The sequence below is a fragment of the Argiope bruennichi genome, chromosome 9, assembly GCF_947563725.1.
Source record: "Argiope bruennichi chromosome 9, qqArgBrue1.1, whole genome shotgun sequence".
Lineage (NCBI taxonomy): Eukaryota > Metazoa > Arthropoda > Arachnida > Araneae > Araneidae > Argiope > Argiope bruennichi.
Window position 1 is genome coordinate 105,509,676 of NC_079159.1, and position 17,126 is coordinate 105,526,801.

The following is a 17,126-nucleotide window of genomic DNA, read 5'->3' on the forward strand; positions in this document are numbered from 1 at the left end:
TCCCGTGATCTGGACATCCGGGTTTGAGTCCTGGTTCGGGCATGGTTTTTCTTCATCCTGTGTCCTATCTGTGGGATGTGTGAAAGAGCACGCCTATAAAAAGGGGTTGTGCAAGCGAATGTGTGAGTAGAGATGGTCCGTTGTCAATCAGGCTTTCAAACTGAACCCGGTTTCCAATAGATTCTCCATCAGGGGACTACTCTGCTTCGCAGAGTAGCGCCAGTTCCACTGTTACCATCACACGCTAAGGAACAGTGAAAGACCACGGCAATCATGTGAAGCCAAGTCAACTTTCATCAACTTCCAGCCATCTACAGGAGATAGCTTCTGTTGGAAGCGGGCTCTCCTTTAACTTCTACCACTCGCGAATGTGTGAGTGTCATTTTCATATGAGCTAGATGTCAGATTTCAACCCACAAGTGCTCAGTGGACCCTACCCTCAGAGACTACTGCTTCCCCTTTCCATGGTAACGCGAACACGACATCACTCTTTATTTTTAGAATGGTTCTTTATTTAACACATTCAATGAAGAAAGTGGATAGAAGATGTCTGAATTTGATAAAAATAAATATTTTTGGCAAGAGCCTATTTTCCTCAATGATCAAATTAAAAACATTAAAGGAACACAAATTTGATAATTTGATATATCATGATTCTGACGTGCAGGTGTTTGACCTTCAATCTCAAGCAGACGAGTGCATTTTTATAGAGGGAAGAAGGTATGAAATGAGTTGCTGAAAAAATAATAAGACTATAATAAATAAGATTGTGTTTAACTCGGCGCATTTCCCCCCTCCTATTTTTTCTTTTTTGATATATATTCAGCACGTGTTATGAAGAGACGCAACACAGACATATCTTGCAAAAATTTCACGAGCTTATTTGATTAATTAAAACAGACTCGTCTGATATCACGCAGAAAAAACACGTTGAATATGAAGAGTATGAATATTTATTAAATAGATTATATAATTTATATAAAGAAAAGTTGTTAATGTAACTAAATAATAAGCAATATTCTGACATAGTCATCTATCTCTCAAATCTCTGGCATAATAAAATGATTATAGAGTGATACAGTTAAGTATAACAAGCAATGTTATAACTGACTTCACAGAATGCCATAAAAATCTCCCTGAAATTTCAGATTGGGAATATAATTAATTTTACGCAGAGTAGTAGAAGATATATATTGTTAAAAAATAAGAGTAGTCTTATAAAACAAATATTTTGTCCTTCATCAAAAATTCTACAATTATTTTTACATTTTGGATTTCGAACAAGGTTATAATTTTCCACATTTAAAATAAACAGTAATGAAATATGAAACTTTTTGAAAAATATGTTTAAATTCTTAGGATATCCAAATTTTTATACGGATAGTATATTCATTAATTAATCACTTTCAAACTTTTCTAATTTGTCCAGTTTCGTACAACAACCTCATGACGTTTCGATCAAAAAAGCTTTTATTTAAAGTAAAGTGAATTTAGATTCGATTTCAAGAATTAAATAAAAGAACAAAAGCCGCAAATCTTATTTAAGAATAATTTATCACTTCATGACATTTCAACTATTTCTCAGTATCATTTTATACCAAACGAATAAATATAAAAAAATCGGTATTTCCTAATCAGTCAACTGTATTTTGCATATCGATCACATGTCGCAAGTTTATACAATACGGGTGAATTTCAAAATAACCTTTAAAGGTGACGGTTACAGTGTATGGAGAACGCGACCCAAGCGCATCACAACGGATTTTGCTTTCTTTCTTCCGCTCTTTTTTAAAGAACTTTCCGTGATTTTCTTTTTCTAATAAAATGAGTTTCCGCTTCATTGCATAAAATAGGATTCATTGCATTACGAGATAAATAGGATTAGCATTACTTATTTTTTTGCACATAAACCTAATATAAGGCCCCTGGAGTTAAACTTGGATTCGTCTTTGAAGTTTATAAGAGACTAAAAGTGTCCTTTAGGATCTGACGTACTACTTTAATTCTTATGATACTTTAAAGGAGCATTCCGACGATGGCATTAAATCAGATGAATAAAGTTCTTTTTAGTAATTTGTGCATATTTTGTTCGTTGTAAACCAAGCTTCGCTATGTTCAAATATGAATAAGATTTAAATATAGCAATTGAACTTACATTACGCGAAACTAATTCGACAAGAATAAAAATGTAGTTTATTTAAAATTTCGAATAAAGAAATAGTGGATCTAAAAATGAATACAGGAAGATAAAACAGTTTGAAAACTTAAACAATTTCGAAACAATGCATAATTAATAAATCAGTAAACAGTAATTAGTTTTAATATATATATAGTTAAAAGATTTCTAATAATTAAAAAAATCATTAGATATTTTAATAGACAAACAGTATATAGTAATTTGAAAACAGCAACTATATAATAAAACTTCAAAATAACAAGTTTTACTCTTATCTAACATGCTGAAATTTTCTTAAAAGATTATTTATTAATTTTGTAGTAAAAGCATTGAATTTGTAAATACACCTTGCAAAGTTTAAATATTACCTCATTAGTGAAAATCATAGTGCCATTGGTATAAAATTTAATGAATTGGTTTCAAACACTTCAGTACTCATCATTTGATTGAAAATTGGAAGGTTTACTTCAAAATAACTTTTCTACTCTAAAAAAAATATGGATATTCCACAAAACTAAATGGCATCATGACAAAAGAAGATCCACAAAGGTCTGCCGATTTATCAATCTCTGTGTGTAAGATGGAAATTATCGCCGAATAAGGATGATTGTAAGGTATAAGAACCATCGTAAGAGACTTGATTTTACAGCACAGTGGCCAGAGACTCAATTAGTTACTACTATGATGTGACTAATATAGTTAACTAAATAGCACCTGTTGTAAAATTAAGAGACTAAACTAAACAACACTATGAAAAGATCTATAAGAGTCTAATGACTTCTGAAACAACATTTATATGGCAGATATTATAGTGAAGTAAGTTTTGTTTCCATCGTTGAATTTTAAGACATCTAAACCGCACAATGGTAAGAGACTCAATAAAACAACACCGTAATGAGAAACACAACTAAACAGCACCATAGCAAAAGACTCAATTAAATAGCACCATGGCAAGAAATTGAATTATACAGCAACATGGTAAGAAACTCAACTATACAGTACAATAGCAAGAGGCTCAATAAAATAGCACTATAATGAGAAACTCAACTAAACATCACCATGGTCTTTTTACCACTGAAATAAATAGTACCATGGTAAGAAACTCAACTAACCAACACCATAACGGGAAATTCACTAAACAGCATCATGGTAAAAAGACTCAATTAAATAGCACCATGGTAGGAAATTGAATTATTCGGCAATATGGTTAGAAATTCAGCTATACAATACTATGGTAAGAGGCTCGATAAAATAGCCCCATGGTAAGAAACTCAACTAAACAGCACCATGGTAAAAGACACTGAAATAAATAGCCCCATGGTAATAAACTCAACTAAACAGAACCATGGTAAAAAGACTCAATTAAATAGCACCATGGTAAGAAATTGAATTATTCGGCAACATGGTTAGAAATTCAGCTATACAATACTATGGTAAGAGGCTCGATAAAATAGCCCCATGGTAAGAAACTCAACTAAACAGCACCATGGTAAAAGACACTGAAATGAATAGCCCCATGGTAAGAAACTCAACTAAACAGCACCATGGTAAAAGACACTGAAATGAATAGCCCCATGGTAAGAAACTCAACTAAACAGCACCATGGTAAAAGACACTGAAATGAATAGCCCCATGGTAAGAAACTCAACTAAACAGCACCATGGTAAAAAGACACTGAAATGAATAGCCCCATGGTAAGAAACTCAACTAAACAGCACCATGGTAAAAGACACTGAAATGAATAGCCCCATGGTAAGAAACTCAACTAAACAGCACCATGGTAAAAGACACTGAAATAAATAGCCCCATGGTAATAAACTCAACTAAACAGAACCATGGTAAAAAGACTCAATTAAATAGCACCATGGTAAGAAATTGAATTATTCGGCAACATGGTTAGAAATTCAGCTATACAATACTATGGTAAGAGGCTCGATAAAATAGCCCCATGGTAAGAAACTCAACTAAACAGCACCATGGTAAAAGACACTGAAATGAATAGCCCCATGGTAAGAAACTCAACTAAATAGCACCATGGTAAAAGACACTGAAATGAATAGCCCCATGGTAAGAAACTCAACTAAACAGCACCATGGCAAAATATAATGAAATAAATAGCCCCATGGTAAGAAACTCAACTAAACAGCACCATAACGAGAAATTCACTAAACAGCACCATGGTAAAAAGAACTCAATCGGTAAGAAACTCAACTAAATAACATCGTAACAAGAAGCTCAATGTGATGTTTAGTCAAGTATTTTACCAAGTGGGACTGCTTAATTTAGTCTCTTACCATGGGGCTATTTAGATACCTTAAAGTCAAATGATCCTTGTTCAATGATAATATTCATAATATAGATAAAAACTGAGAAATCTACCAATCTCTATGGATATTCTCTTTTCATGATGTCGTTTAGTTTTGTTTAGTTGAATATCCATATTGATTTGAATGTACACTTATTTTAGAGCGAGTCTAAGCGAGTTATCTAATAATCTTTGGAGTGAGTCATCCAATTAAGATACATAGGGATTTGGTAGCATCACAGCCTTCGTCTATAAAACAGACACTATGACGTTGGAATTTGAAGTAGTGCTTGTGGTGTAAAAATGGAAAATTAGATTTTATGTTTTATTACTTAAAACGTCTTTTGAAATTCTTCACAATTTTGATTGAATCTTATTAAAAAGCAGATATGAAAAAAAATGGGAAGGATCTCCTATCGATTTTATTGTATACTTTTATGCTTAGCTTCAATGTATACTGAAAAGAATACAGTAACGCATTATAAAACAGTTCCTCTTTCGGTTCACCGACTTAGCACAAATTTGATATCTTACCAAGTACCACATCTCAAATTGATTTCCTTTAGTTAGCTGTAGTTATGAATTATCGTATTCACATATAAACGAATTGACAGACTAGACAGACAGATGGTCTTTCCATAGAAGAATTTTATTCAAAATTTGATTTAAGTTCGCAATTTTAAATTAAAGATTACTTGGGAAATTATTCTTTTAGCTCATTGTGTGTTTTGCGTTTTTGTATTTATATAAATGCAGACGGTCACATAGGCATAATTTCAATTCTTTATTCACTTCTTCTTCTTCTTCTTTTTTTTTTTTGGAGGAAAAGAGATCTGGAAAGTTCCAAACGATGTTATGTGATGTTACAAAATCACATCGCTATTATTAAATCTAATATTAGAGATGCAATTAACAAATATTTTGTATAAATTCATCGAACGATAATTATAAAAATGCCAGCGATTATTGCGAAAAGAGAAAAATGTTTTTAAAATAAATGCAAAGGATCTAACTAATCGACTGCTTTAATAAATATTTATATTAGTGGAATCGAAACGAAGAGAATAAAGAATGAAATGTGCCGTAAGAATAACATTTACAAAATTTTCGAAAAAAGAGATCCAATAAAGAAAAAGAGCACACATGCTTACATGAAAAAAATATATATTCAGATTGGTTGGTTAAATATTTTCATTGTCTTAAAAGAGTTTTAAACACCACAATTATATTTTGACACCCAAACAAATGTTGTTGAATAAAAGAAAAGAAGAGAAACAAGTTCTCGTCCCCCCCCCCTAAGCTTATTTATTTTCATAAGCATTGTTACTAACTGTTTCAAATCGTTTCATTTTTCGTATTAGTTGTTTTCAAAAATAGTAAAAAACAATAAATTTTGCAAAAAGGTTTATTTAAAACAAATTTTTATCTGTATTATAAACGACAGATATTTTTATTCTAATTTAGTACTCATTATTTTTAATAATAAATAATATTGTAATCAATTTTTGCTTCAAATCTTCTATATCATATGGAATAAAAATATTAATTAAATGAATAGAAGAACTGATAATTATGTTCCAAAAATATGAAAACAGTGTATTATCAACAAAAACGTAAACCTGATTAAAATTTTCGTTCTTTAGCCTGCTTGGATATAAGTGGAAAATCGATTATAAAATGCTGTCTTTACGAACGTGGAATAGGTTAAAAAAAGCAAAATTAGATTTTAAAAAAAAGTGAGTAATATATATTTCAGATAATTTCTTTCTAAAACCATTTTTAAAGAAGTTATTTTTTTTTTCTTAATTCAGATCGTAGTCTTTAAATGGTTTATTAAAAATATACATGTTTAATATTTAAAGAAGCCAACAGATGGCATTCGTAGTTATATTTCTTTTTATTCTTATAACTTTTATACACTCATTAAAATCGTTTTCATGAAGAAAAGTAAACTATTTATGAAAGACTTAAATATCAATGAATAAATCAATAAAATTTAAATAAATAAATTTGACTTTTAATCTTGAATTGTCCGAATAATCAAAAATAGCAACATAGTTCAGGTCCTATTGTGATCCGAATTTCAAAACAATTCGACTTTTAAGTAACAGAGGATTTCTAAATAAAAGAAATCCAGTAGGATGCTCGTTTCTATTTTTCGTTGGTGTGGTTCTGGAGTTTGGGAGGGAATATGCGGGCTCAGGTATCACTTTTGTCATCTGACCATTGTTCAAAATTTTAATGTGAGTCCCAAATCGCCCTTGCGTTGTTTCAAAACGGATGTAAATATTACTAAATTAAATACCTCTTATACTTTCCCACAATATGAATCATTTTGTGTCTAGCTTCGTAGTACATTGAAGAAAATCGAATACGGGTTTTAGATGTCTTTTTTTCTACCAACTACAGCAAAAATGTGTTGCAGATTCAAAATTTGATTCTATCCTTTATGCGTTTGAGTTATCGTGTTTATGACCCCCTGGATAGACAGACTCCCAGATAGACAAGTGTTTGATTGATGGTTTCGTTCCAAAATAAAATAAATATCAATAATTCTGATCATAAAAAGACTTTAACAAATTTAATTCTTCTATCTGTTTTCAATTTTGAATTATCATGATCGAAAACAGGGAAGGACGCCGAATCGAAAACACACAGTTTAAACTCCTAGAATTTATTTACTTTCTTCAAATAACGTTCACTTTTATTTTGAGTTTCTCATATTATTATAAGAAGATTCTGACTCTAAAAAGTAAACAATTGTCCAACCAGTTAAATGTCTACCTTGCAAATGACTATGAAATTTTAGTTCAAAATTTAAAATGTCTTATGGTCGTCTTTGTGCATCTAAAATATATTCATAGGATAAATATGCATAGTAAATATATACTTGAAAGTGTTAAGATTCGTGGAAATATCTCACTAAGAATTTCATGCCAATATGCTTATATGCAAAATCTATTTTAGGCTTTGATCATATAAATATTTCGAATTCGTTTCTGCATCTTTAAATCCTGCATTTTCATACACTAGATAGCTTCAAAACCGATCATTCAGATCATAGATTTTGATCTTAATTATCGGTTTTGAAGCTATACAAGAAGTTAAAATATTTCTTATTTCTATAAGATTTCTTTTAACTACACTCCTAAATTTTTAAAACACGATGGATTTTCTTTTAAGACATTGATTGATTTGAGAGTTTTGAATCCATAAGATAGCTATCAGCAACAAATCTAATAATTTCGAAGATATCGATTTTTTTTCCTTTAATTAAATAATGAGAGTAATATATTAGACTATATCCAACGCACATGCTAGGGAGATCATTGGATTAAAATCAGAGCTGGCATTTTATAACTATAACCGTATCCTTTTTCAATATAACAGGCTTAAAGATGCTCTGTCAAACTGAAACTTGATTCTGCAATTTTTCAGACAAAAGATCAATATTCTAAATTCAAATATGAGCTGTAATAAAATAAAACAGAATGATAATAAATCGCATCTTCATTTAAAATCTCAGCTGAACTTTAAACTGCGTGTCATATATCTAATGTAAAAGCTTAAATCGTAAAGGAACAGATATTCAATCAAAAATAAAGAGCTCCGTGAATGTGAAAGAGAGAGAGAAAAAAATTAAAAATGCAAACGATTTTTCTGTTTCTTTTTGAGCTATGTGGCGACTGTTTATTCAAATAACAAAACATTTTTTAGAAAAGAAGAAAAATACGAGGGCAGGTGTTCAGCAATATTTCGAATCATGCTTTCTCCCTATGATTTCCACGTCTTTCTTTTCCCGCCAAATCCCCCTATTCGGAGAAAAAGGAAGAAATGCTGAAGAGGAGGCAGCCAGAAAATCATCTTCCCTTCAATGTCGCCCTGAGCGCATTTTTTATTCTTTATTTCGTTTTTAATCTCCTCTTCCCCGGTTTCACTCGCGCTACCTGTTTAGAAAGCCGCCGGCTTGCTCAGTTGCCGACGGGTCTGCCGGTAAGACGGTCGGGTGGACGAAATTATCCTGACGGCAGTAACGTAACTGTATCCTTCATTTCCAAGTGGGAATCTGTTTAGAAGTCCTCGAGTTCCAAAGAGAGTGTTTTTGGTGTAAAATGCTGGAATTCTTCTGAATTTTATTTTTGCGTGAAAGGAACATATTGTTTTTATTTAATATTTTTTTTATCTTCTTTTTGCGGATTTGTCAACAATGAATGGTGAGTTAGTAATTTTTATCTTTTTCATTCATAATAGAAATAACGTTTTACGATTTTTGATAAAATCTATTTCAAAGGATACTTACTAAGTTTTTTTTAAAAATAATTTATCTTTCTATGTCGAATGCTTTATTATGATATTTATACAATGATTCCATTTTATTTATGTTGGAAGAACAATTCTTTTAGAAAAAAAATTCTTTTTCAGTTCTTAGGTAATAATTTTTTTCCTCGCTATGGATAAATCTAAATAAATATAAATATTTTTTTTGTAAAGGAATATTTTTTATTTGATCAAATTCCTAGAAAAACTTTATTTTATAATATATTCATCTAAACAAATCTTGTGCATTGTTCTAAAATGAAATAAAAAGATTTTATTATCATTGTTTTCCTACATGATTAATCGTTTTCTACATGATTAATTGAATGCTTAGATCAATTTGTTCTAAAATTTTTGTTGTTCAACAGTTACTATAAAAAAATATTAAAAAGTAAAGAATATTTATTTGAACTGCTGTTTAATCAGTTTTGGCTAGATAAAAGTTATTTCTGCAATTCTTCGTAGAAAGGAATAAAATTAAGAGGTATCACAATTTCATATTAAAATACCGAGTACGAATTTTACTTTTATAGAAGGTATGAAAATTACTTTCGCAAGGCATCTAATTTTTTTTTTAGTATTGAAAGTGAAAAACTGATAGCAATATGTTATTATTAGCCGTTTATTTAAATGAATCTAACTAGCTATTTTAAGGGCTTTTCTTATAAAAGTCGGGCGTCGAAACATTTGTTATAATTAATTTCAATTTCTGGACAATTTCGATTATTTATTTCCATATTATCAATGTAGAATTTTAATATTTATCTTACATTATAATGAAATTGGTTAAAATTCTTATATTATTTGTTAACAAATGAAAGAGTCCAATCCAATATATTTTGATTAAGATTAGTAATATATTCGTAGTTCTGGAATTCATTACTTATTATTAAGCAATCTGTTGTAAACTAAAATCTGAAAATTAAGAAGAAAACTTATGTAGAAAATTGAGTTTAAAAGTTTAAGGAACTTTTTGATATTATTTTTATATAGATGTGTTTCAAATTATTTCAATTTATTTAGAAGATTTAAATCGAATTTGAATTTGTTATATATTGCGATATTTAATTATTTGGATGTGATCTTTGTACGACAAACATAAATGTCAGTAAATCGCTGATGTAAATAGACTGTAACTAATATTTTGTCACATACCTTGTTTTTCTTAATATAATTTTTGTCTTTTTTTATTATATAAAATCGGAGTAAAATTCAAGCTTTCAAGTTTATGTGAAATATTTTTTTCTCATATATATTAACTTTATTCTAAAACATGCAGTAGTCTATATTTACTTCATTTGTCTTTTTAAATGTAAATTTCAGTAATTTAGTGATTAATCGTTAATATAAATTGTTTAGTTTTTTTTAAAAGCAGAGCAAAAAAATTTTTATGAAAATTTTAAAAAGTTGCCTTTTAATACTGTGATATTTATAGGCTTACATACTATCGGTAACTTTTTTGAAACTATATCGGTAACTATATTGGAAAAAAATCGTCCAAAAAGCTCTATTGTTTGACCAACCGCTACCAAATTTGATATGAAGTTACTTTTCACGTATTGTTTTCTAAAGATGGAAGTTAAAAAAAATTTTAGTATATTTTAAATTAATCGAAATTTTAATATTTTCCTTCAGTAACTTTGGATCAAATTATCGCCCAAAGTACCTCGAGTTACTTTAATATTTTTAATTTTAAGAATATTTTTTTAATTCAATAATACTTTTTTAATAGAGTAGTTACTATTTTTATATCCATACGTATTGCAGTGGTGTTAAATACAATTCTGTATGCCTATTATCGTTGCTGCAGTTAATAATAAATTTTGGAAAAAAAGCTTAAAAAATCAAATAGACTATATCGAATTAAGAATTTTTTTATGTGATAAAATACATTATTAACGTAATTATTTTTGGGGTGACATTTCAATTGTAAATAATATGATGCATATGTCGTTATGCACTGAATGCAGTCAAAGCAAACGAAGTGAAGAAGGAATCGTGCTCCGAAACATTATTATACTACGTTGTTTCAGACTGAGAACACATATCTCTTTTAAATTTTTATTTTAATTAGAAATTTAAATTTAAAATGGACTCGTTGAGAAGTGCTGGTAAAAACCAATTGCTGAACGCACGCAATTGCAATGCACTTATATGTTCATTTCTATTTTTCTTTTTCTTTTACGGGTAGTGGATAGTTTTGCAAATACAATTTTCAGTAAAGTTTGGGTTGTAATCTATTAAATACAAGAAATACTTCTAGTTCAACAGAAGGTTGTCATCATATTAAATATTCAACATAATTTATCGGTATGGGGCCATATTTTCTAAATAAAATCAAGTTTTTGATTTACCACAATAATCTACCTAACCGCTTTTGATGACCAGCTTGTTCGTCAAAATTGTTTTTTAGGCCGCTAATATTAATGTGGAATGCATATTTTATAAAAAAATTCCACTTGTTACTTGATAAGACCAGAAAACAAGAATTCAATTGAATAAGTCGAAACAAAATTATAACGCTTGCAAATAAATAATAATAATTAAAAAAAAACCGCATGTACAACGAAATAAAGGGGGAAGTGAAAATTCCATTATAGAATTAATGATTAATTTTTTAATAATAGTTCTTTTTTAAATCTTAAATATTGCATTGACAAGAGCATGCGATTAAGTGTTTTGATGGACAAGTTTGAATTTCAAAACATTAAAAATCAACTGTTCCAAATTGTGTATTGCATGAAAAATGTATTAAAAATAAAGAAAACTTGTATAGAAATGAAACTGATATAATTAAAGAGTAATTATTTTTAGTTTTAAAATAATGCAAAAAATCATTTTTGTGAGATAATAGTTTTGGAAGATATGATCATCCATTTCCAAAGATAAGTCATAGCGATTATGCATTTGGCAATGATTAAATTATTTTTCACGCTCGATTACACTTTGTTGCCCGTTTCTTGATTTCTTTTATATCTTCTTTCGTCTGAGATAATAGAATTTTTGGTGAATCCTATCCAAAATATTTCTAATATCTTGCAAGTTTATTATTAAGCGAAGCGTTGGATTAAGAACAATTTTAAAAACGTTCGTATACTGATTTGTTTACATTTGACTGCTGCCATTCGACAAATGGCAATTTCTGTTAACTTTTAAGTACGGACTTGGTGTATATACGGATTTACGGGAGACGCGCAGCATAACGGTGGACAATTGACGCTAATGACACTTGCACTGTCTCCTGCATCCACACAACCCTGCACCAGCCGGAGGGTGTTTAACCCAGACTATAAGGTGGTGGAATTCGTTTCTGCACCTTACGATCTGGTTGCCTAGACTCTACAAATGGGCTATCAATGTCATTTGGATTATTTGCTTTTATCAAAGGTGTTTGGATGAATGTTATAGCTCTCCTCTAAGGGGATTTTCGTGTTCTAGAGATTAACCCTTTAAGACGCACCAGGAAGTAATGCATATTTTAAATTTGTTTAAATTTATTTTTTTTTGTAATACTAAATGCTCTAAATAATCTCAATATCATGAATAATATGAAATAAATGAATTTTTGCATAAAATATACTGTTTTTAAATGTCTAAAAAATTGTGCTCCAAACGCAAAAAAAAAAAAAAAGTATCCAAAGGGTTAATAAATGTAAAATTTTTCTACTTTTATCATTTTAACTTCATTTTGAATATGTCTATCGATTAAATAACTTATTTACATTTAGAGCTTGTTGATAAAGCTCTGCTTTGTCGGTGGGAATTTTCACTTTCGTAGACTGGATTCTATTGCACTTCTGTTGTCTATGTAGGCACAAAGCACGTTAAATTTGACGTTTCAAGGCTTAAAAATTTTATACTAGTGTGTTGGGATATAATATGGTGTGGAAGCTCGCAGTGGAGGTGCCATTTCCGCTGTTATTTTCGTCATCTGACCATGAATCAAATTTAGAAGGTTTGTCCCGAAACAGCCTTCACGTTGCTTCAAATCAGGATGTTAATACAACTAAAATAAATTAAAGATTTATTACTTTAATGACATCATATTTACTATTCTAATTGGCTGTAATGAAACCTCATGTGCAGGAACCAATCTTCCCTCAGAAACGATGTATCCGAAGTCTTAGTTTAAAATTAATTTTATTTGATCAATCAAAGACTGAATAATTAAGTCATGATGGAATTCGGTATTTTTTTTATTTTTATTTTTGCACACGGGCACAAAAATGTGAAATTCGAACAGTGCAAGATCACTCTTTTATTGAAAAGAATGTTAATTTCTTTCATTGTGTGTGTTTGTTTAGGAAATGAAATGAAACTTTTTTTTTCTACATCTTTTTTTTATTTATTCACTTTTTAAAATTTTGCTTTTAAGTTAAATATTTTTTATTCTTGCTTAATCTGTATAATGATTCAATTTTACACTGCGCTGAGACAAATCGAAGATCTAAAATAAGTGATAAGGTCCGATTCGCATAAACTTATTTTCCTATTAATTCGTATATTTTTTTAAGCAAAAACTGTTAACATATTCGTGGATTAGAATGCTTTCAGCATTCATTTTCAAATGAAAAACATGAATGTTATGGCATCTAACTTTTTCATTTCATTTCAATTAAAATAAGTCACTAGTTTAAATTTTTGTAGTAGTTTATTAAAATGTTTTAAATCCAAAAGGATATTTATAGATATTTATTATAGCTAAATAAGTGTTTCGTGTTGTCTCTAAACGAATAAAGGTGTAATTTCTTGAGTAAAATAATTGAAAACATAAATATAATTAAGGTGAAAAGGATCTTCAATCTATTAAATTCAACAATCATTTGTATTAAATACTTAATTTATGAAAATTTTAATATTTGAATGATAATTAAGCAAATAAAAGGGTCTCGTATTGCTTTAAAAATATATGCGTAAGTTTAATCTATTTTATTCATCGTATTTTTTTATAAAGAACCATATAACTGATATTTAAAAATTAAAGAAGTCTTCCAGTTTAGATATAAACGATCTGTTCAACGTACAATATTTAAATGCATTAAATTGCAAAATTTTTTAATTAATTATTTTCCATTTTTTTTAAGTTTGAAGGTTCTTTTTTTAATCAAATATGCTGCACATTTAAATTTAAAAATTAATTTAATTATTTTATTAATGTAATTAAAACTTAATTTAATTAACATTTAATTAAATTAATAATCTTGTTATAAAGTTTTGAAAATATTAAATAGTGTATTGTCATCGGATATACTCAGATGTATAAATATATCAGGAAAAGAATTAAAAAAAGAAAAAAAATCGTTTGCACAACTTTATCCTTACAGACATGAAAGATGGCAAGTTAAATATATATATGTTTAACAATGTTTCCTACAGCGTTATCATTTTATTCTGTTTTCTGTTTAGATGTTTTCATTAAAAAAATGTATATGAAAAAAAAAACTATTCTTGGAAGAAAAAAAGTTTAAAAGTTTGTTTAAAAACTATTCTTGGAAGAAATTGTTTCTACCATTTATATTTTTCTATGTAAGCGAATCGAAAGAATAATAATAAAAAAAATGTCATTGCATTTAAAACTGTATCAAAATTCTTGGAATAAAAATGAAGTATTTTTCTGCTTGTAAAGGGTATAATTTTCTATAAAAGCGGTCTCTCCTAAACTATTTCTTTCGAAAAGTAAATTTTGTACCAGCACGCGATGGTGCCTCTAAACCTACCACATAACTAAGATAAGATAGTCAGGATGTTAGTGAAAGAGACATTTACAAAAATAATTGTTAAAGTAGTACTTTAAAAAAAAATTCGTCTGCGTTAATTGAAAAAAAAATAGAAATGTATTTATAAAATTTTTATTAATTTATTTTCGAAAAAAAATTTTCTACAGTAATTGAAAAAAAAAGAAAAGAAATGTATTTATGAAATTTTTATTGATTATTTTTGAAAAACTTTTTCTACATTAATTGAAAAAAAAAATTCATGAAATTCGTGTTGATTATTTTTGAATTTTTTTTTCTTCTACATTAATCGAAAAAAAAATAGGAATGTATTTATGAAATTTTTATTAATTATTTCAGAAAAAAAATTCTTCTACATTAAAGGGGAAAAAAAGAAATGTATTTATGAAATATTTATTGATTATTTTTGAAGACAATTTTCTTTTACATTAAATGATAAAAAAAAAGAAATATATTTATAAAATTTTTATTGATTATTTTTGAAAAAAATTCTGAATTATTTTATTGATTTAAGATATACATTTTGGGTAATTATCAACATGAGACGATAATATTGTTGTTATATGCAAATTGAACTCCTTTTTAAGAAAATCGTATGTTCTTAAGTTATATATTACCATTTTAAATAATGTTATACAACATTTTTCACATTTCTTTTTGGTATTCAAAACTGAGATTTCAATTTAAGCTAACGACATTAAGGCTCGCGCGGAGGTTCTGAGAACATCTATTTTTTATTCTAAAGCTAATTCGAAATAATTAAAGCTTTTCTAAACTTGATGAAAATAATATGTTATTCGTTTTTCATAGGTTTTAAAAAGATTGATTTTATTATTCAAACTATATATACACATGAAAAGAAATGCTACTTAATGCCATTTGCATTTTTGATTTTGTGTCAATGCATTTGTTACCCTTAGCTTTCCTGCGCTGCAGTCTTATTCCTACTCTTCCTATTCTAGAAACCCAAACACTACAAAAAAAGAGCACCGGTTAATTCATTTCTCTGTCCAAATTCAGCACGCAATTCGATCTTTTTCTTCAACCTCATCCATCTGAAACGAAACAGCGTCCAGTCCATCAATCAGTCACCAATCCATCTTCTTTTCGAATTCCAAAACTGACGTAAAATATAGCTGTCCTGCTCGAAAATGAAGCGATTTGCTGGGATAAAAAATTTGCCAGATCGATCCTGTCCTGGAGCTATCAATAAACAATCTCACGATGCAATATGCTGTGAGCAGACAAGTTCCATGTAGGCCCGTGTCGAAATTTCGACATGGCCTCTTCTTCCGTGGTACCAGACGCCAAGCTGGTCTCGTAAAAGCGTCGTCATTGGTAAAAATATATTACGGACAACCTGCGTCGCAATTAAGTTTCCACTCTGGGGGGGACGTAGCGTATTTCAGATAAGATTAGCGACTTTGGTTGGATACGAACAGATGCTTCAAGTCATTATGGATGTAGTGCCAATATCTTTCGTCAGAGTGCGACATCTTGATATAGTGAGATCTGGATGTCAATTTCTTAGGTTGGATGAAGATGGATTATGGTCGTAAAGTAGGATGTATTTGATGCTTGGTATTAATTGATTTCGTCAGATTTTGTGAAGCTCAAGATTTTGAGTTAAAATTCCAGATACACTCTAATTTGGAAGACGCTTGCAAGCTCGCCAAATTAACGATTTTCATAGGAGATGTTTCATGGAATATAATTCTACAGTAAAAAATGGTATTAGAATAATTCTTATGGAATATCGGCTTTTAATTGTGTAAATGTCAAACAAAACAAAAAAATATATAATAAAAATATTCTTACTATATAAAAATATTCTTATCTATAAAGATATTCGTTAAAGATATTCCTTGGAAGATTTTTATAGAGTCAGACAATAAAGCATATTTTGGTACAAAATACTTTCTTTCATATAGAAATTTTACAAATGAAAACCTTTTTGATAACCGGAACTATACAATTAGGTTCATTTGTGGAAGGAGTTACAAGGTCATTGGTTTAGGTTTAGTTTAGTTCTATTAACGCCCCGTTTTGCAGCAACATTATGGCTGTTTTGGGAAGAATCTCGTGATTTTAGACAAAGGTCAGACGACGAAGGCGACACCTGAGCTGGCAACTCTCCAAATTTTCTCACTATACCAACAGGAGGTCATTTGGATTTAGTGTGCACATTATCCGTTTACATGGTTTCTTTTCGGTGAAATCGGGTTTCGAACCTGGAACCCACCGACCTCGAAACGAAGACCGTACCACCAGGGCACAGCAATGAAATTGGGCATGGTGGTTAAAGAAGCTCTGAGTGCCAACCCTAAAGATGTCCACGGAGACACAACATTAGTGCGTTAAAATCATTTTTTTTTTCTTTCAAATGGAAGTGAACAAAACTATACATTATCCTGAGCAATATTTTCCCTTGTTATGGCAACGTTAATAAAAGGGGGAAAAAATCGTTATGGCTCGAACATTATTTACGTTTGTTAATGTATGAAGGGAAGGATAATAGTGAAACACATTCATATGGGTAGGGCAGAATCAAGCATTGCCATACACAGTAACAAAAAGATAATCGACTATGCAA

At 29.4% G+C, this 17,126-nt stretch overlaps 1 protein-coding gene across 1 annotated transcript in view; it reads left to right on the forward strand.

Annotated features, from left to right (window-relative positions):
• Nucleotides 1-8,449: 8,449 nt before the first annotated feature.
• Nucleotides 8,450-17,126, forward strand: part of LOC129984233 (uncharacterized) — a 194,712-nt gene continuing 186,035 nt past the window's right edge. Inside the window, exon 1 of the mRNA XM_056094065.1 lies at nt 8,450-8,695. Within this exon, the coding sequence (XP_055950040.1) occupies nt 8,689-8,695 (7 nt within the window). The 5' untranslated portion in view covers nt 8,450-8,688. The remainder of the gene's footprint in view (nt 8,696-17,126) is intronic.